General features: G+C 32.7%; 8 protein-coding genes and 1 non-coding gene across 9 annotated transcripts; 6 read left to right on the top strand and 3 right to left on the bottom strand.

The window, feature by feature from the left end:
- Positions 1-2698: 2698 nt before the first annotated feature.
- PPL_02620 (alpha/beta fold hydrolase) lies at positions 2699-3733 on the top strand (the record flags this gene model as incomplete). The annotated part of the gene is made up of 1 exon (XM_020573599.1): positions 2699-3733. One exon carries the CDS (start codon positions 2699-2701, stop codon positions 3731-3733), a length of 1035 nt encoding a protein of 344 aa, XP_020435671.1.
- Positions 3734-4122: 389 nt separating this feature from the next.
- Positions 4123-6187, top strand: PPL_02619 (uncharacterized protein; the record flags this gene model as incomplete). Its single annotated transcript, XM_020573598.1, has 5 exons — positions 4123-4230; positions 4887-4989; positions 5073-5390; positions 5469-5795; positions 5874-6187. 5 exons carry the CDS (start codon positions 4123-4125, stop codon positions 6185-6187), a joined length of 1170 nt encoding a protein of 389 aa, XP_020435670.1.
- An 80-nt stretch (positions 6188-6267) lies between these two features.
- Positions 6268-9332, top strand: PPL_02618 (calcium-binding EGF-like domain-containing protein; the record flags this gene model as incomplete). The annotated part of the gene is made up of 6 exons (XM_020573597.1): positions 6268-6586; positions 6667-6999; positions 7065-7475; positions 7551-8110; positions 8132-8390; positions 8452-9332. 6 exons carry the CDS (start codon positions 6268-6270, stop codon positions 9330-9332), a joined length of 2763 nt encoding a protein of 920 aa, XP_020435669.1.
- A 1059-nt stretch (positions 9333-10391) lies between these two features.
- Positions 10392-10464, bottom strand: PPL_02617. Its single transcript has one exon. It is a non-coding gene; the product is annotated as a tRNA-Ile (tRNA).
- A 233-nt stretch (positions 10465-10697) lies between these two features.
- clp1 (pre-mRNA cleavage complex subunit) lies at positions 10698-12317 on the top strand (the record flags this gene model as incomplete). Its single annotated transcript, XM_020573596.1, has 4 exons — positions 10698-10826; positions 10961-11197; positions 11299-12140; positions 12212-12317. 4 exons carry the CDS (start codon positions 10698-10700, stop codon positions 12315-12317), a joined length of 1314 nt encoding a protein of 437 aa, XP_020435668.1.
- A 288-nt stretch (positions 12318-12605) lies between these two features.
- On the bottom strand, positions 12606-14632 carry PPL_02615 (pepsin-like aspartic protease; the record flags this gene model as incomplete). Its single annotated transcript, XM_020573595.1, has 5 exons — positions 12606-12650; positions 12806-13122; positions 13190-13580; positions 13663-13859; positions 14629-14632. The coding sequence occupies 5 exons, from the start codon at positions 14630-14632 to the stop codon at positions 12606-12608; spliced, it is 954 nt and encodes a 317-aa protein (XP_020435667.1).
- Positions 14633-14958: 326 nt separating this feature from the next.
- On the top strand, positions 14959-15909 carry racH (Rho family protein; the record flags this gene model as incomplete). The annotated part of the gene is made up of 4 exons (XM_020573594.1): positions 14959-15073; positions 15191-15256; positions 15351-15460; positions 15601-15909. The coding sequence occupies 4 exons, from the start codon at positions 14959-14961 to the stop codon at positions 15907-15909; spliced, it is 600 nt and encodes a 199-aa protein (XP_020435666.1).
- A 467-nt stretch (positions 15910-16376) lies between these two features.
- On the bottom strand, positions 16377-18623 carry cct8 (chaperonin containing TCP1 theta subunit; the record flags this gene model as incomplete). Its single annotated transcript, XM_020573593.1, has 5 exons — positions 16377-17180; positions 17269-17817; positions 17920-18186; positions 18225-18404; positions 18597-18623. 5 exons carry the CDS (start codon positions 18621-18623, stop codon positions 16377-16379), a joined length of 1827 nt encoding a protein of 608 aa, XP_020435665.1.
- A 126-nt stretch (positions 18624-18749) lies between these two features.
- Positions 18750-19616, top strand: dph5 (diphthine methyl ester synthase; the record flags this gene model as incomplete). The annotated part of the gene is made up of 1 exon (XM_020573592.1): positions 18750-19616. One exon carries the CDS (start codon positions 18750-18752, stop codon positions 19614-19616), a length of 867 nt encoding a protein of 288 aa, XP_020435664.1.
- Positions 19617-19881: the final 265 nt, after the last annotated feature.

Below are 19881 nucleotides of genomic sequence, written 5' to 3'. Positions count from 1 at the left end.
TACTACTCCTCTACATTTTTCTAAAGAAAATCCACAACACACCAAACATTGTTTGTTTCCTAGCGAATTATTAATCGACTCTAACTAAGTGTTACTTATATGTTTGGTGGTGGTGGTGGGTGGTGTTGAGGGAGATGTGTTGTACTATATGTATGTGGTGTGTCTGTTGTGTTGTGTGTTGTGTCTGTCCTATCATCCGTTTAATATCTTCCACGCAAGATCACAATAAAAACAAAAAGAAAAGAAAAAAAAAAAGAAAAAAGAAAAAAGATGTGTTTGGTTGATCAGCTCAACACCAGTGTTGTTCATTTTCAAAGTTACCTCTACTTTCTTTTAATCATCTACTCTCTTCAATATTATTGCCATCGACAACTTTCATCGATTCAATGATCAAGTGAATGGTTTGATAGTCTTTTGTTATATTTTTAATTAAAAATATAACAAGCTTTTAGACACCAATCCAATCATTTACTTATGGTATAACAACTTGATCAATCAAACAATCAACAACACATTTCATTACCCAACCACACATTCCTTCTTTACTACCTTTTGATCAGAAAATTAATGGTTGTACTTTGGAATGTGAGGACTTTATTGTACAATATATCTATTGCATCCATTCCCTTATCTCAATTTTAAGTTTGGTATTTGTTGTGTCGTTGTAGACGCAAAATATTGTAGTATTGTAATCGTAAAACTAGTAGTATAGCTATTGTGTAGTAATATCATGTCTACATTTTAATGTATAGTGCATTTATACTTTTTTTTTTTTGTTTTTGTATCAACTTGGATTTCCATTATAAATAGTTTGGAAAATAACAACTTCAGATTTATTTGTTTCCTTGGAATCAAACTATTATAACAACAATATTTAAAATATAATTACTTTATAAAACTATATTTATTTATTTAATTTAATATAATTTATTTATTTATTTATTTATTTAAAAAATTAAAATTGTTCAACACACATTATTTTTTTCAGTGTATTGGTAAGAGCAACTACACCTTGTCATACTATATTTTCCATATTGTTGCCATTGCTTCGAACTACTCCTTTGTAGATTAGAACTGTTCAATCATTTACTATATGTATGCCAATGCATTGCAATAGAATAGCAGTAAAAAAAACTATTATATTTCTATTGGCATTGGTTACTCTACAGATTTGGCTTTTCTTTAGTGAAAGGGCAAACCCCTAACTACTACTTTTTTCAAGTTTCTGTTTTTGTCAACCCAAATTAAAATTAAATATTATGTGTGGGTGTTTTCAATATTTATTAACCATAAAATACATCACAATTACCACACACTTTCACTCAACTCACACAACAACAACAACACAAATATAACATAAAAAACATATTTGTTTTTTATATTTTCATTCCAGTCGACACTACCATATCTTTTATATTGATAATATCAATTTTTTTATTACTTAATTTGTTTTTGTTGAAATATTTGGTGGATAAAAGATGAATGTGTGCTATGCGGAAGTTGTTGGTTTGTACAAACAGAGAGAGATCTACTACTGTATATGGATGGATAGATAAAAACAAGTGAAAGTTGTTGTTTTTAGTTGGAAGTTGCAAATTGCAATAACAACTATAATTATATTTCATCAATCAATTCACTTCATTGAGTTTATCCAATTTATTACAGTAGTAGTATGTGATAGCATAGTGCTATGCTTGATATTGCCTTATTTGTTTTAAAAGAGGAAAGAGGAGGTTTAGCGGGTTGTTGGAACATTCTTTCCTGACAATACAATTTGTATCCACCTGCAAGCAATACCATTTCTCGATTAAAACTCCACTCATCACCAACTTTAAAGTAATGAGTGGGCGCCCAGCAATATGGAAAATGATGATGTAGCAATTCTCAATTTTCCAATCACAACAACAACATCTGCTACTGCTACACCCAATAGCACTTCACAACACACTCTCACTCTCTGTAACCTATATATCGACATTGTTAATATACTCAACGCAACCAAAAATAACCTATTGTATTACTAAAAAAACACTTAATTAAATAATATAATTGGATTATAAGAGATAAGAAGATAATTTGTTTAGACCATCTTCCACATCCTCCTCATCCTCACATCCACATCCTAATAATAATAATAATATTATCTACACTTTTTATCCTAAATCTATTTGGATTAAAACAAAACCAAAACCAAAACCAACACTACCGCAATCAATCTATTATTTTAAAAAATATTAAATCAATAATAACAACGCATATCCAACTACTGCTATCCCCGTAAATCACATCATGTGAACTCAGAACAACAAATAATATGTTTTTAATTGTTGTTTATTTTATTTGTTGTTGATGTTATTTTTGCTCAGCATTAATAATCAACTATTTAAATTGATTCTCTTCTACCTTTCACAATTCTGTACATGGTTTCATTAGATTTGCAAACTGTTTCAGTTCTTATTCATTTCCATCGTTAAATATTAACTTTATTTTCTAATTTCGAATCAACTAGTCAATCTTTAGTCAAACAAGTTTACTTCCGAATCCAAGTTTCAAAGTTAGCTTGACTCATTTGTATCACTACCATTACTTAACAACTACAACTACCAACAACAACTTATCAATCTTTTAGTATCATCTTTGTTATATTAGTATTATTTAATTTGAAATATCAATCAAAAAAAAAAAAAAAACAACAAAAATGGAATCAAAATCAATCATCTTATCAATTGCTTTAATTTCATGTTTCTTCATGATCGCTTTGGCCGACCCAACCATCAATTACATTGGTGCAAACGACAATGGTGTTAGCCACTTCCCAGTTTATCAAGGTTTGAAGATGCACATCAGATGTTATGCCAATCCAAACACCTCAATGTCAAACGGTCCAGTTGCCCTCTTTGATGCCGGTCTCCCATTCTCATCATTGGTCTTTGCCAACGTCTTGATTGAACTCCTCCCAACCATCTCCACCATGAATATCAGTCGTGCTTGTGTATTCGATCGTTACGGTTACGGTTGGTCCGACCCAGCTCCATACCCATTCATGTCGACCGAGTTTGTCTACCGTCTCCACGGTTCCCTCAATGCTGCCAGCATTCAATCGCCATACATCATGGTCGGTTGGTCATGGGGATCCGTCGACATCCAAAACTACGCCCTCCAATACATGAACGAAGTCGTTGGTCTCCTCACCATTGACGGTACCGACTCTGCCTACGCCTTCGATCCAAAGAACGCCCCAGGTTTGGCTGGTGCCACCGCTGCCATCGAACAACTCCTCCAATTGCTCCCAACCGGTGCCGTCGAGGGTATGCTCGCCAACATCCCATTGGAATTCGGTTACATCCCATCGAACCCACTCGGTTGCGCCTTCCCAATCGAAGCTCAAACCGCCAACAACCAATGGTGGATGACCGAGAAGAATCTCAACACCGCCCTCCAAGAAGTCCAAATCATGATCCCATCGACTTCACTCTTGAACCAAACCTACGAGTCAATGAACACCGCCACTCCACTCTCCAACATCCCATTGGTCGTAATGACTGCCGACTCCAACGGTGAATACTGGATTCTTCGTCAAAATGTCTTGGCTTCATTGTCCTCAAAGAGCTATCACATCCACGATAACACCTCCAGTCACTTTATCCCAATTCAAAATCCAGCCGGTATTGTCAGTGCCCTCCAGACTTTGCTCACCTACGTCGATCAACATCAACCAATCATTGTAATCTAAATTAATTATATAGCATTCCGATACATTTTTTAATCCTATATAAATAATAAAAAAAAAAAGGACCGACCTTTTCGACCTCTTGTTTCACATCCGAAAAAAAATAATTTTAAAGTCTTTTAATTTATTGAGAATAAAAAAAAAAAAAGGTTATCTTCATTTTACTATCTATTAACCAAAAATATATTTAGAGTGAAGGGCGCCCATTTACAGTGCTATTGGGTGTAGCAGTAGCAGATGTTGTTGTTGTGATTGGAAAATTGAGAATTGCTACATCATCATTTTCCATATTGCTGGGCGCCCACTCATTACTTTAAAGTTGGTGATGAGTGGAGTTTTAATCGAGAAATGGTATTGCTTGCAGGTGGATACAAATTGTATTGTCAGGAAGAATGTTCCAACAACCCGCTAAACCTCCTCTTCCTCTTTTAAAACAAATAAGGCAATATCAAGTATATCACTATTCTATCAACTACCGCTATCCCCGTAAATCACATCATGTGAGCTCAGAACAACAAATAATATGTTTTTAATTGTTATTCTAGATTTCAGATCTTGAAAACATTTATTTTTGTGATCAAAAAACACGATCGTTTTACAATTTTTATGTATTTAAAAAAAAATCTAAGAAAATATCGGAAAATGAAGGTTTTTATTATTTTTGGAGTTTGAGATTGGGTTATAGTCCCAAAGAAAATCTTCAGATTTTTTTTTTTTGTTTAAAAACTTATCATAACATTTTACACTTTTTTATTTTAAAACAACTTTTAAAAAAAAATGTTTATCTCTTTCAAATATTATTATCTGATAGCATTATTGTTGATTTATTTTGGTAAATAAAATTAATTTAATTAAAGACATGAAAAATGCGCATTTTTTTTAACTTTTTAAAAATAAATAAATTTGATCATTTTACAAACATAAAACAGATTTAATTAAAGGTGCTACATTGTTGGAATATAATATTGGCAAACCTACTCCTATAAAAGATGAATCCAATAGATGTTCATTCACATTCGCAGTTATAGTTTCACATCCAGAACCATTGTTTCCATCAAACTTTTCCGTTGTTCAGCCTGGACCCACTGCACTAAATAGTTTGGCGATCTCTAGAGGCGAGAATGGAACGAATCAGCTGTTCAACTTCCAAACTCAGATGGTACTACCAATCGGTCAAACCTCAGTTGATCTCGTAATCAACATCACCACCAATTCAGGTGGTCTCGATTCAATAGCCGTTCCTGGATTACAATGTATTGGTATGTTATAGTTATCAGTGTTACAATCAAACAATCATTACATTACTTTATACTTATATTCTATTTTGTTGAGTTTTCTATAGAAATTGATATGAGTAAAGTTAATTTTAAGTTTAGTTTACCATCTATGTATAGGTTAATCAATATGATGGTTAATGTAATAGTGGACTATCCAAACGGATATCCACTGTATGTATCTCAGCTACCGGTCACATGCACAACAGTATCGCCCTACAGTTGCAAATTGATTTCACCAGATGGTCTTACACCAAAACTTCAAACATTGATCATTTCCATAGCTGAGGAATATTCAAGTGAACCTCCACCCGATATCCCAATAAAGCTAACTGTCAGAGGTATTGATTTTACCACTAGCTTCAAAAATCTATTCCCCTATAATGGTTTGTATTATTATTAATTGTTGCGCAATTAACTACTATTAATAGAGTAGTACAACAACTAATATCTGTTGTTTTCAGTTAGCAGAACTTCAAATGTTGTTAAAGAAATTAACTATCCGCCATCGGGTAAAACAATCGTTCAAGATTATCAAATGTTCCCCTATGAAAAAGTAAACATTTTATTGGTAGAGAACTCCAATTCATTTTTCTATATCAAAGACTCCTCACAAAGTATGCCATCGTTTTCTCCTTACACTTTGCTACAACAAAATCAAACACACTCTACCTATCTCCAAAATACTGCATATCGTACCATTCTGAGCGGTCAAATCAGTCCATTGATTCTAGATAACCAAACAACTATCATATCAAACAATTACTCATCTACCTACACTAGATTTTCATGTAAGTTAAATATTCATCAAAATTAAATATATTTCCAGCATTAATCATTCAACATATATATCTTAATTTATCTATTAGTAAATCAACCTCTGTCTTCAAATAATGGATATGATCCGAGTTTAGGATGTTTTTTGGGATTTGCTACTATTAATATATCTACTATCGGTAAACCAGTTTTGGTTACATCTGTTTCATCATCCTCCGCGCTAAACTATCCAAACCCATACCCATACAGCTATGACCCAATTCAAGGAGTATTCACATTCTCAAATGTCTTTGCTCTAAGTAGTTATCTACAAAAAGATAATTTATTTTTAAATTTCTCTCCTGGTGGTTTTGGCACATCTCCTTTTAGATCACTCCCAAAAAGTATACTTTACACTAGAGTGTAAAAAGAAACACTCTATAGATATATTCAAAATAACACCTACTAAATCTATTATTTTATTTTCTATTTCTATTTTTAATAAAAATGATAGCAAGTAATGTAGTTATAAATAGTGTTAGTTATGTTAGAGTTCAATGGTATTCTGTGATTGCAAGATTAAATATCAGCTCAGAATGTCATGTAACTACAATCACTCTAAGCGGTCCTGGCACAAATACAGCGTCTCTCATCTATGGTGATGCGCTCAATGGAGTTTATGAATATGAAGTTTCTCCTGTCATTGTTTATAATGACTATACTCTTGCCGTCGATGATGCTTGCTCCAAGCAATATTATTTCTCAAGTGCTCTATTATTCAACCCAATAGTCGGAAGAGGATTACTTGCTAAAGTTCCAACTGAAAGTAAGTGTTTGTTTTATAAAAACAACAACAATAATAATAATAAAAATAGCTTTTTATTAACTGTCTATTTTATTTTCTAGCTTTTGACATTACTAATATTACATATTTCAAGATATCAAGTAATCAATTTGATTTAAGCGGGGGTGGTGACGTAAATGGAACTATCTATTTCAATTTGACTAGCCATCTCAGATATTTGGAGCCAATATTCATAAATTCATATTTTTCATTAAGATATACAGGAAGTTATAATTCAAGCTTGGGATTATATGTCCTCCCATTTACTATACCCCAAGGAATGATACAAGGAAAAATGTTTTATCAATTAAATTTCCCAATATTCAGTGTAGATTCACCAACATTGGAGTCATATTTCGGTGAAAGTATTGCAGCAATAACTATTGTCAATTCAGGTTAGTTAAAATATTTTATAAAGATAACAACAACTTTTTTCTGATCAAATTATTATTTATTTTAGCTTCTGATTTCATGCCTCCCATTCTCGAGGAAGTTCATGCAATTCCAGGTAATAGTTTTATAATAAACAATCCAGGTGTGGAGATGATTGGTTGGAATATAAGAATCACCGATTTTCCAAATGGCTTTTCCTATGGATCTTTGAATGTAATTACAGATCTTGACGTTTTACCAATTACAATTAATTTCAATTCATCTTCATTGATCTTTGGAGATCAATTTGATGGTATCTATGAAATTAGATTCCCAGTCAATGGAACCTGTCGTACTCAAGCATATTCAATGACAAATGTTGTACTTTATGATAAGCAAGCATATCGCAATCCAGCTTTAGTCTCAATGAACCCACTGACATCAATCTATGGAACTCAATTGGAATCACAACTAAAAATTCAAGTTTCTTGTCCAACAAGTAAGTATAGAATATTAATATTTTAACAATCATTTAAATAATAATAATAATTAATTGTTTGTATTTTAATTTTAGTTATCGTAGATAATGATCCACCAATAATGACATCTTTTGACTTTTCACCAAAAATCATTGATACTGGAAGACAAAACAGAACAGTTCAATTTGAGATGGTTATCAGTGATATAGGACCAGCTGGTTTATCATTAAGACATACACCAATAGTTATATTGACCTCGGAAAACTCAGATACCGTTCAGGTTTCAATGGAGCGTAAAAGAGACACACCCACTGGAACTTTATTCCAAGGTTCCATTCAATTGAAGTATGGTTTTGGAATTAATTTGCTTTTGGTTAGTGTTTATGGTCTGGTTGACAATTTCAAAAACTATGGTGCCTACCATACATACGATTTAAGAAATTCTAGCAATGCTTGGCCTTACTATATAAACATATCGCGTAGCTATGATGAACCGATTTTAGAGAAATCATTGAAACTATCGAACCAAGGAGGAGAGTTGATTGTATTTGGAAAAAATTTCGGTTTGAACAGCACCGGATTTTCAACTAAAATCAACTATCAAGATGGAAAAGGATATGTCAATACTGGAATTGATGTACACACTGGTATCATGGTTATTTTTAATAATATTCAGCCGATTTACGCAAATAATATCACTCTCATTGTCACAAAGAATGGAATCGATTCCAATGAACTGTTAATTCCAGTTGTTTATGACGGTGCCTTACCTCCAAAACCAACAGACACACCGAATCCAACAAATACACCAAACCCCACTACAACACCAAGCCAGAAATGTCCAGGAACACCAACAGAATGTAATAACAATGGTAGATGCATCAATTCTACTTGTCAGTGCTTTAATCCATGGTATGGTCCATCCTGTTCATCTAGTATGTATCAATTTATTTTACTTTTAAGCTAATTCTTATTAATGAAATCAAAATCAAAAAGAAACTATTATTACACCAATTCCACCAGCTTATCCAGATCCTTTGACAGGTACAAATATCACAGAGTCTGGAAGTTTGATTACATCATCGATTGAAATCGTTGGAGTAAGAGAATTGGATGCCACAATGAATGTAGTTCAGTCATTCAATATCAGCAAATGGAATTTCACAGATCTTACAACAGCTTCTACCAATCCAAAATATTATTACTCAACGATTCTCGAGCAACGATCAACCTTTTTGAATGTATCGATTGAATACTTTAAGCAATCTGCAAACATCACATTTGCAGATGAACAACTTGACATTCCGGCATCGTCAATCAAATTCTCAATGAATATGAGTTCCTATCAATTCAAAGAGCAGACCAATCTCATTCAAATCATGATGAGATCATCTATTCAATCCAATAACTCTAAAGTCTGCTCATCAACTGGTGTTGGAGTTATCGATAAATCAGTGCAATGGATTAAATTAAATATCGATCAAAACAGTCTTTATGGAAGATTCCTCTCGAAGGGTGTAAGGGATGGTAGAGTCAGTGTCATCCAGAATGTAATTATAGAAGATAATGAATCTGAACAAACCAAACAGATGAGATCGGTCATTGTTGGAATTACAAGTACTGCATTTGATCATTCACTTAGTTTGGATCCAGATTTCTCGAATCTGATTGATGTAGGATCAACCGACACCTCTGATTTCAAATGTTCATCAAACAAGAAGCTAAGTAACGGTGCAATTGCAGGAATTGTCGTTGGTGGTGTAGTTTTCCTTTCAATCGTAATTGCAGCAGCTCTATTAATCAAGAAAAAAAAGAAATTCAAACAACAAGAGATGAAGATGAAAAATAGGTTATCAGATATGAATAAAGGTCTTTAATATATTTAATTCATTCCAATTATTTTTGAAATTGATAAATTTCAACATTTGAAACTGGCAGAGGATCACCACAGAATTCACAGATATGACCAGTGCGCTTGTGGTTGATTGAGAAGGTGTGAGAGTACAGCCTGAATAAGCTGTTACGTAGCATAGGCACTTTTACCTTGGAAATGTGTAGGAACTGAGATTGGAGAACAAAAGAGTGACCAATCTGGATGGTTAGTTGACCTTCAGTAAGGCTGACATGGGGGTACTTGTGGTTGAAAAGAACAGAATAGATTTCCTTCAAGGATAGGAGGCTACGTCATCAGCAAGGATGGGATTACCTGGTATGACTCTGGAGAAGTGATTGTTTCTAAAATCCATCCAAGACGAATGGAATAGTTTGAAGGAAGGTGAAGAAGTTGGGTTAGTAAATTTTTTGGCACAATCTAGAATGGATAACCAAGTTTTGAAGTAATCAAATGAGTTTCTTCTACTTAACAACAGGAATCTATTAAAGACCCATAACTTGTAAGCAGCAGAGCGAAGAAATAAATCCCACAAATTCAGACAACCATCATTCCAATAGCTGTCAAAAGACATTCAAAGCAGTGATTTTTTTTTTTTTTTTTATTACTGATAGTCAAGGTGTAGAGCTTGGATATTACCCTACGGTTCGTGTTTTATTTATTTATTTGTTGGAGCAATTCAGCCACAGGCCGGCTGAGATGGCCATCATTTTGAGAAAGGGATGATGTTCCCATTGATTTGGTTTGGCAGACTGAGTACATGTATTTAAGCCACTTAGAATTCTTAGCGGGTATGTGTGTAAATCACTCTGTGTTCACCTATGATAAGCCTGCTAGTTACTGTCGGTGTCAACTTCATGGGGTCCAAGATAGTATTGTATACTAGATTAGTACGTGGCGCGCTCCTTTCAAGTCGGAAGCAGTGAACTTTGCTTTGGCATCTGGTGCACTGGTGAAGAACCAAGTAATAAGTCTGTTGACAAGCTTTGACAATTAAGTTTTTTGTTTAAAACCGCATGCGGACAAATATATTTCAAATGTTCTTTGCTCGATGCAGGGATCGAACCTGCGACCGTGGCGTTATTAGCACCACGCTCTGCCGACTGAGCTAATCGAGCTTAGATGACATCCAATCGAAAATTATTGATTTTGGCTCTTTTATTCTATTTTAAAAAATCCAACTCATTCCATTTGTAAAATTTTCTTTTTTACAAATCTATTATCAAATAAAAATCATTTAAATTATAAATCTTACTAAATGTCAATTATTAAATGATGATCACCATCATTGCTCATGTTTTTTTTAAACCTGAAACAAAGAGAAATCGATCACATTTAATAAATATATAGAATGTTTGAAAACAATCCAGACTCACCAAAAGATACACAAACACAGACACCACAGATTACATGGGTACCATATACTTTGAAATCAGAAGATGAATTAAGATTTGAAATTGATAAAGAAGCAAAAATAAAAGTAAATAGATTAGTGTAAAGAAGATATAAACTTGTAATCATTGCAATAGTTTAATGAATGAATGATTGATTCAATCCTTTAACAAACGATAAACTAATAATAACCCTATTTTCTATTTAATATGATCATATTAGTTAGCTGATGGTACTGCAGAATACTTTGGTACAGAGTTAGCATTGAATAGAGAATACACATTGAACAATGTCAAGGGTGCTATATTCTCTTGGAAAGGATGTAAAATTGAAGTGACCGACAATGTCAAAGCATACATATCGAATGGTACACCCATGCTTTCATATGCAAACATACATTCCATCATGGATCAACATCGTATGTCTATACTAAGTCAAAAGAATCAACAAGGTCCAAGAGTAAGTAACTATTCACTTTTATTATTAGATCTAATTAAAACAAACAAAACAAACTAAATCTATCTATCTCTTAACATTTTATATTATATCATGATTATTAGGTATTGATTGCAGGACCAACAGATGTAGGAAAGAGTACCCTAGCAAAGATATTGATGGGATACTCTGCTAGATTAGGTTATAATCCGGCATTCATTGATTTGGATCCAGGACAGGGTAGTATTACTTTGCCGGGTGCTCTGTGTGCATCGTTGATCGATAGACCGGTCGACATTGAAGAGGGACTCTCGAATACCGTTCCTTTCGTTCAGTACTACGGTCACACATCACTCGATATCAATCCGACACTCTTCAAAGCACAGATTCAAAGTCTGGGAATCTCTGTCGACAAACGAATGGAACAATCCGACAATGCTCGTGTCTCTGGTATGATTGTGAATACCTGCGGTTGGATAGAGGGTCTTGGCTACGAGTTGCTACGTGAGAGTATCAACCTGTTGCGAATCAACATCATCGTTGTCATAGACAATGAGAAACTGTATAGTGATCTATCACGTGAGTTTTCGAGCGGCGGCGGTAACAACAGCAGCAGCGGCATGAAAGTAATGAAACTCCCGAAATCGGGTGGTGTCTATTTGCGATCTGCACTCTTTAGAAAACAAACTAGAATGCAAAGAATTCGTGAGTATTTCTATGGCATTCAAGGTGATCTCTGTCCACACATCACCATCGTCGACTTTAAGGATGTTTGTATATTTAGAACTGGTGGAGGTCCACCAGCGCCATCCACAGCACTTCCAATTGGTTCAACATCGGTAATCGATCCATTGGCACTCCAAGAGATTCAACCATCTCCAGAGATGTTACATTCGGTACTCGCCATTTCCTATGCCAAGAATTCACAATCACTTTTGAGAAGTAATGTTGCTGGTTTTCTTTATGTGTAAGTAATTTTAAAATTCAAAACAAAACAAAACAATCATTATTAACATCACATAATTATTCATTTTATAGCTCTGATATTAATATGGAAACTAAAAAGATTTCATTTTTGGCGCCATGTCCAGGTGATTTACCATCAAAGTTTTTGCTCATGGGTACATTGAAATGGTTAGAATAAAAAAAAATGATATCAAAAATACAAATATTATAATATCATTAAAAAACCAGTAGTAATTGATTTATTTTATTTTGTTATCCATTTCATTATCATCTTTTAAGAAATCCAACTCTTTTATTTTCATTATCAAAAATCAAATAATTATCTAAAATAGAAAATAAAATATTAATAATCTAATCTTTCAGCTATAAACATTTCATATTATTAATTAATTTACCTCTCATAAATGATAAACCAATTAAACTTTTATTTGGCGTTTCCCCACGTGTCAATCCAATACACCACATATTAGGTAGTAAACTCGATGAAATCATATAGATATCCCAAGGTACTCTAAAATAAACATTATCTTCTAAACCTATTTCGAAAGTTGGGAATTTATGTATGACATCTGTATCATTTAAAGTTAAACACTAGTGATTTCCACAAAATAATTAATATAAATAAATTTATTATTAATATTATTAATATGATTAACTTTTACTTACTTTTTTATTTAACCAATCACATCCATTTTCTAAAGTACAGACATCACCTATTTCATTTCCAATTAGATCATAGATTTCTGGTGAAAAGTAAGATATTGAACTTCCTGTATCTACTATGGTTGGTGACATTAGCTGTGTTGGAACTTCAACTACTCTATCGATACCCAATACTTTAATTGATTTCGGCATAACAAAATATTTTTCATTATAACTTGGAATCAATGGTGCATAAACAATTGACTCACCTTCTCTTAAATCTGGTTCTCCAATAGTGAATTTACCACTATAATCTTTTTCTACTCTTATTCCAAACATATCTATTAAAAATATAAAAATAAATATTAATTAAATTAATATAATTAAATTATATATATTCATACATACTTTTATAACCTGTGAATTTAATGATTGAATCAACTATAGTTGGAAGACAACTATCACCAGAACATCTTGCCAAACCCAATAGTCCATAGTTCATTGATTTCTGTTTTGTACCGATATCTCCAATGATGGCTCCTATCAAAACATTGGGAATGATTGATCCATTTATAATGACTTCGTCTATGTATGATTGAGTGATCCATTTAGTTCCGTCAGCATAAGTAATAGCAGCAAGACATGAACCTGTTGATTCCCGATCGTGACAACTATTCAAAGTTTTCGTTATGGACATGCATTCTTTTGATGAACATTCTATCAACTGTGCTTTCTCTGTTGGAACATAATATGGTTTTTTTATTAAACATCCTTTACAATTTTCTTTCGGTAAAACTAACTAAATTTTTAAAAACCAAACCACTAATTGGTTACTATTTTAATAATAATAATATTCTTTAAGATTTATTTATTATTCTTACCATTCTTGAACCAGTATCCAATAATAATTTAGCAGTTATATTTCCAAAGGTTATTGATGTTATTATGCCAATATAATTTCCTGAGAGCTCTGAAATTGAGACTTTTAAAGGGGCTGAATGCAATGGCAGTATTAATTTTTTAGATTTTTCATTTATTTCGCCAACAACTGTTGAGAATGTAAAAGATACATAGACAACTAATAAAAATATAAGAAATCGATTATATTTAATCTTCATCTGTGAAAATATCTAACAAATTTATAATAAATTATATAACTTCAAATTATAATATAAACATCTATGGAAATTTCTTTTTACCTTATAATAATATAATCTGAGTATTCATTGTTTTTGGTCCATTCAATTTCCATAGATCATTTATTTCGCTTTACCACACACACCTCATCACACCCACACCCTAATTATTATTTTCATTTATTTGTATTGTTTACTATTTAATCTATTTATTTATCTCATAAACATAAACTTATTAAATTAAGATAAGATAATAAATTTTTATTTATCTGTCTGCTTTCTGAATTGAATAAATTTAAAACTGTTTTATGGTCACCGATCTTTCAAATTTTTTTTTTTGGTTGTGAGAAAAAAACCAATCAAACCAAAATCTTTTTTAAAAATAGAAACAACAAAAAAATAAATAATTTGAAAAATATATTTGGATTGTTTGTTGGTGGCTTTTTAAAAAAAAAATAGAAAAAAATTATTAAATCTTTTTTTTGTCAATATCATCAAAAAATTTTCACTTGTTCCAAAAAAGAAAAGTAAATATAGTATAAATAAAAAACATTATATCTTTTAATAAAATAAGTTTATTTATTAGATAGATAGATCATTCTTTTAAGATCACTTAGAAAAAAAAAGTTATTTATTGATTTGTTTGTTGGTGTTTTTTTTTGTCTGTTTGTTTTTTGGTTTTTTTTAATAACTGCGACAAAAAAAAATTACCCATTTTACTTTTTTTTTTTATTTTATTTATTTATTATTAAAAAAACAATCAAATCAATCTAAATAAATAATATATTATATATATAACTTGTTGTATTATATCATTTCATCATCCTTCACTTTATTCATATCATCTTTTTAAACTTCCCCTAATAATATAATACTAGTAAAAAACAAAATAAGAATAAGGGAAGAACACGACACAACACAACACAACATATACTACAATTCATCACAACAACAACAACAACGACAACAATCAACTTTAAACCCTCCGATAATAATATAATATAGCATATATAAACAGTATAGTAAAGAAAACAAAAAGAAATGGTCAAAGATATTAAGGTTATGGTAGTAGGAGATATGAGTGTTGGTAAGACATGTCTTTTGATCTCATACACCACCAACTCTTTTCCAGGTGAATATGTCCCAACTGTATTCGGTATGTATATTGACCCTTTTTGATATTCGACATCAAACTAACTAAGCATAACTAACCAAACAATCATTAACATCATCAATATTCAACAACAACAACCATAACAACCATAACAAACAGATAATTATAATGCAAATGCTATTGTAAATAATACACCTGTTAATTTAGGACTTTGGGATACTGCAGGTAAGATTGATCTATTCCTCATTCATTATTATCATCTATTATGTTATATACTAACAAAACTATCATTACAATCAAATAATAATAATAAACATAGGTTCTGAAGAATACAATAGTTTTAGACCACTAAGTTATCCAGGTACAGATGTTTTTCTTATATGTTTTTCATTGATATCACAGATTAGTTTTGAAAATGTTTTAAAAAAGGTAAATGATAGCATAAGATAAGATATTATCTTATAAAATCTTAAATCTGTAGATTGTTAGATTATTTTATATTTATTTTTATTATTTATTAATATTTTGTTTTTATTTATTATAACAATAATCATTAATTAATTATATAGTGGTATGCAGAGATCACAGCGAGTATGGAAGTTGTTCCACCAATTATTTTGGTTGGAACTAAATTGGATTTGCGTTCGAAAACAAAAGTAAATGGTGAAGAACCAATCACAGCAGAGATGGGCGAGCAAATGAGAGCAGAGATTGGAGCCTATAAATACTGCGAGTGCTCAGCGTTGACTCAAGATGGTTTAACTAATGTTTTCGAAGAGGCAGGAAGAGTCGTCTTGTTCCCCCCCTCAAAAGAGGAATTGGCCGCTCAACAAAAGAAAGGAAAGGATATGAAAGAAAAGAATTGTATATTACAATAAATTTTTAAAAGAAACAAACAACATTAACATTACAATACACCTCACCTAAAACAAAACAAAACAATCCAACCCAATCCAATCCAACTCAAACCCAACTCAACAGTAATAACAACAACAACAAACTTTTTAATATTTTAATAATAATAATTATATAGTAATAATATTATTATTTAACTATAACAACAAACAAACAACAAACAAACGATCTTTATCTTTATTCGCCTTCGTTTATTCTATTACAACTTTCTTATTTTTGCCGCTCAAAAAGAAAACAACAAACACACCATCACCACCACCACTCAATAATCTTAAAACTATACTAAACTAAAAACTAAAACTTAATTCAATGAATTATAATAAACATTATGATTTTGATATAATATAGATATAATATAGATATATATTATCTTCTTTTTGATTTTTTAATATTTATTTTTGTTTTATTTTTTTATTTATTTTTAATTTATTTAAAAATCGGGATCACCATCACCAGAGTTTTGCTTTGGTGCCTTTGGACCACCAGCTGGTTTAGACATGATGATTTGATCGACTCTTAAAACGGTTGTGGCAGTGTTGGTAGCCAACTTGATGGCATATTGTTTTCCAATGAAAAGATCAAAGATTTCCATTTCCTTGGCGCTCTTGGCATTACCGGTCTCAATGTCCAAACCGAAATCGGTGTTACCTTTGGTGTGTGCAGCGTAAATGTTTGAAATGATCTTGGTGGCATCGTGACCGGATGTCTCGGCGAGTGTACGTGGGATGATCTCGAAAGCCTCGGCGTAGGCACGAATGGCATACTGGGCCAATCCCGGGGTGGCGTCGGCAAACTGTTGGAGTTGACGCGATACCTCGAGTTCAAAGGCACCTGCACCAGCCAAGAAACGACCGTCCTTGCACATTCCCTTGAAGACGTTGACACCATCGTCGATGGCACGCTCGATATCGTCGAGAATATTGTTGGTGGAACCACGAACGACAATCGATGAAATCTCAGAGTCCTCACGAGTCTGACGGAAAATGACACACTTGGTCGATCCGATCTCTTCGACGTACACCTCATCGCAGTAACCGAGTTCCTCTGGAATGGGAGCACCCAACTTCACCAAAGGTGTCGAACCAACAGTCTTACAAAGTCTACGCAATTGGAACTTCGATGGTAACTTGACCAACATCATTCCGTATCTCTCTATATAATGAAGTGCAATCTCTGAAACTGATGAACCGGAAACAATAATCTTAACACCTGCATCTGCAATACCTTGAATTGTCTAAACAACAATAAATAAATTATTAATATATATTTGAATAGGTATGGGTGCTTGTTAATTAGATCTCTAATTCCCAAGTAATACTTACCTCTCTGATGGAATCCTCTTCACCTTTGGAAAAGTTTAGTAGTTCGGTATCGTTTGTGATCAAAACTTTACCGGTGGTTTCAGTCTTTCCAATGTCGATACCGCTTGCAAAGACGGCGATCTTTCCTTTCTCTACACGTTTGATTGCACCTTCGGCGTCACCAGCGACGACAAGACCCTTGAAGACAGAGGTATCGGTGACACCACCACCTGGAATCTTGGTGACACGCACATTGTCGACGTTGAAGTTCGATGGTTTCTTTGGGAGCACTTGAATGCATGCCTTTGCAATGATATCAGAGAGGAATGTCTCGTAACCATACTGCTTCGATGCCAACGCCGATTTCAATCCCTTCTTGACCTCATCGATATTACGAACGTCAGTCAATGTATGAACGATCAACGATTCAATGATACTCTGTACTTTCTCACCAGCTCTATCGTAACCAAAGATAATCTCTGATGAATGCAATCCCATCTCCAAGAGTGCAGCTGCTTTCTGAAGGAATTCACCTGCCAAAGTAACAACTAAATTAGTTCCATCTCCCATCTACAATTAATTAAAAAGAAGTAAAAAAGAAAAAAAACCAAACAATTATTAGCATATATTATTATTATTAATATTATTTGATATTGTTAAAACTAAACTTACCTCTTGTTCTTGCATTTGAGCAGCTAAAACCAACATCTTGGCAGCTGGATGTACAACGTCCAATTGCTTGATGATGGTAGCAGCATCGTTGGTGACAAACAACTTTTCCAAGTGATTGATAATCATTTTATTCATTCCATTTGGACCCATTGATGTACGTGTGATCTCTGCCAACTGCTTGGCAGCCTCGATATTACGAAGGATCGCTTCGTCTCTACCAGAGAAGTGCTTAGCACCATCCTTTAACATATCAGTTAATTGCATCATCTTTTATATATCTAATCTATCTATTCTTCGTTTTATACAAATTTATATGATCTATTATCTATCTCTACTTCTTTATATCGAAAAGTTGTTGAATGTTCAATTTGCGATTTGATCGGTGAAGATGATCTTGTTGAAATTTGAAAATCGAATTTGTTCAAAAAAGATGAAGGTATGAAATATCGAAATGCTGCTTTCTCTTTTGCTTTTGTTAATAATATCTATATTATTATTTTAATTAATCTATTTTAAATTAATTAAAAGATATCGTATATAGTTAATATTATAAAAAGTTTATATACTATCAATGAATAACTTCTTGACAATGGAAACTCTGTGAGGAGGGGTAACACACTCACACTCTGTGAAAAAATTTGAATTTCAAAAATAAAAAAATTTGATTTTCAAAAAACATGGTTGCTCAGAGTAACGTTGGTCATTTACTAAATACTCCAAATTTCACATAAGCAAAAAAAAAAAAAAAAAACGAACGAGATAAAAAAAATCAAATAAATTAAAATTTATTTTTAATATATATATTATTTTTAAAAGAAAGAAAAAAAAAGATGGTTTTATATGTTATTGGTTTAGGTTTGGGTGACGAAAAAGATATTACTATCAAAGGATTGGAAGCTATAAAGTCATCGGATAAAGTTTACTTGGAGTTTTACACTTCGTTGTTGGGTGGTTCGACTTCGATCGATAGAATGAAAGAGTACTATGGAAAAGATATTATTTTGGCCGATCGTGAAATGGTTGAATCCGGTTGCGAAGAGATGCTAGAGGAGTCGCGAACTATGTCCGTCAGTTTCTTGGTGGTCGGTGATCCATTCGGTGCTACCACTCACACCGATTTGGTGATGCGTGCGAAAGAGCGATCGATTCCCTATCAGGTCATCCATAACGCTTCGATTATGAATGCCATCGGTTGTTGTGGATTGCAGTTGTACACCTACGGACAAACCATCTCGATGGTATTCTTCACTGAGACTAGCAAGCCAGATTCCTTCTACGATCGTATCAAGTCGAATCGTCGTGATGGATTGCATACTTTGGTGTTGTTGGATATCAAGGTGAAGGAGCAATCGATTGCCAATTTGCTGCGTGGCAATAAGATCTATGAGAAACCGAGATTCATGACAATCAACCAGTGTATCGAACAGCTGTTGGAAATCGAGGAACTCAGACAGGAGAATGTCTACAGTAAAGATACACTCTGTGTTGGATTGGCTAGAGTTGGACAAGACACCCAACAAATCACCAGTGGAACCATGGAGGAATTGGTAAACGTCGACTTTGGAGCACCTCTACATTCATTCGTTATTGCAGGTGACATGCATTTCCACGAGAAGGAATTCTTCGAGTCATTCAGAGTCAACTCTGAAACCAAGAGATTACCACCACCAGAATCATCAGATAACGAAGATAACTAAATAATAATAATAATAATAATTATACAATTAAACAAATCAAAAATATAAAACAAGACAAAACAAAACAAAACAATGATTACTTTTTAAAAAAAGTTCTCAAATCAATAATATTAGTCAAAAGTTAATAAGTTTAATTAATATTTTTGATTTGCGATCTATTTTAAAATTATCATTGTTGTTGTTGATATTGTAGTTTAATAATAATAGCATAAAAACAAAAACTGTGAGAAAAATAAATTCTATACATTAACCAACAACCCAAATT

Source organism: Heterostelium album (assembly GCF_000004825.1).
Source record: "Heterostelium album PN500 unplaced genomic scaffold PPL_scaffold3, whole genome shotgun sequence".
Taxonomy (NCBI): Eukaryota; Evosea; class Eumycetozoa; order Acytosteliales; family Acytosteliaceae; genus Heterostelium; species Heterostelium album.
The sequence above is the reverse complement of the archived record's forward strand: the minus strand, read 5'-3'. Positions and strand labels throughout refer to the sequence as shown.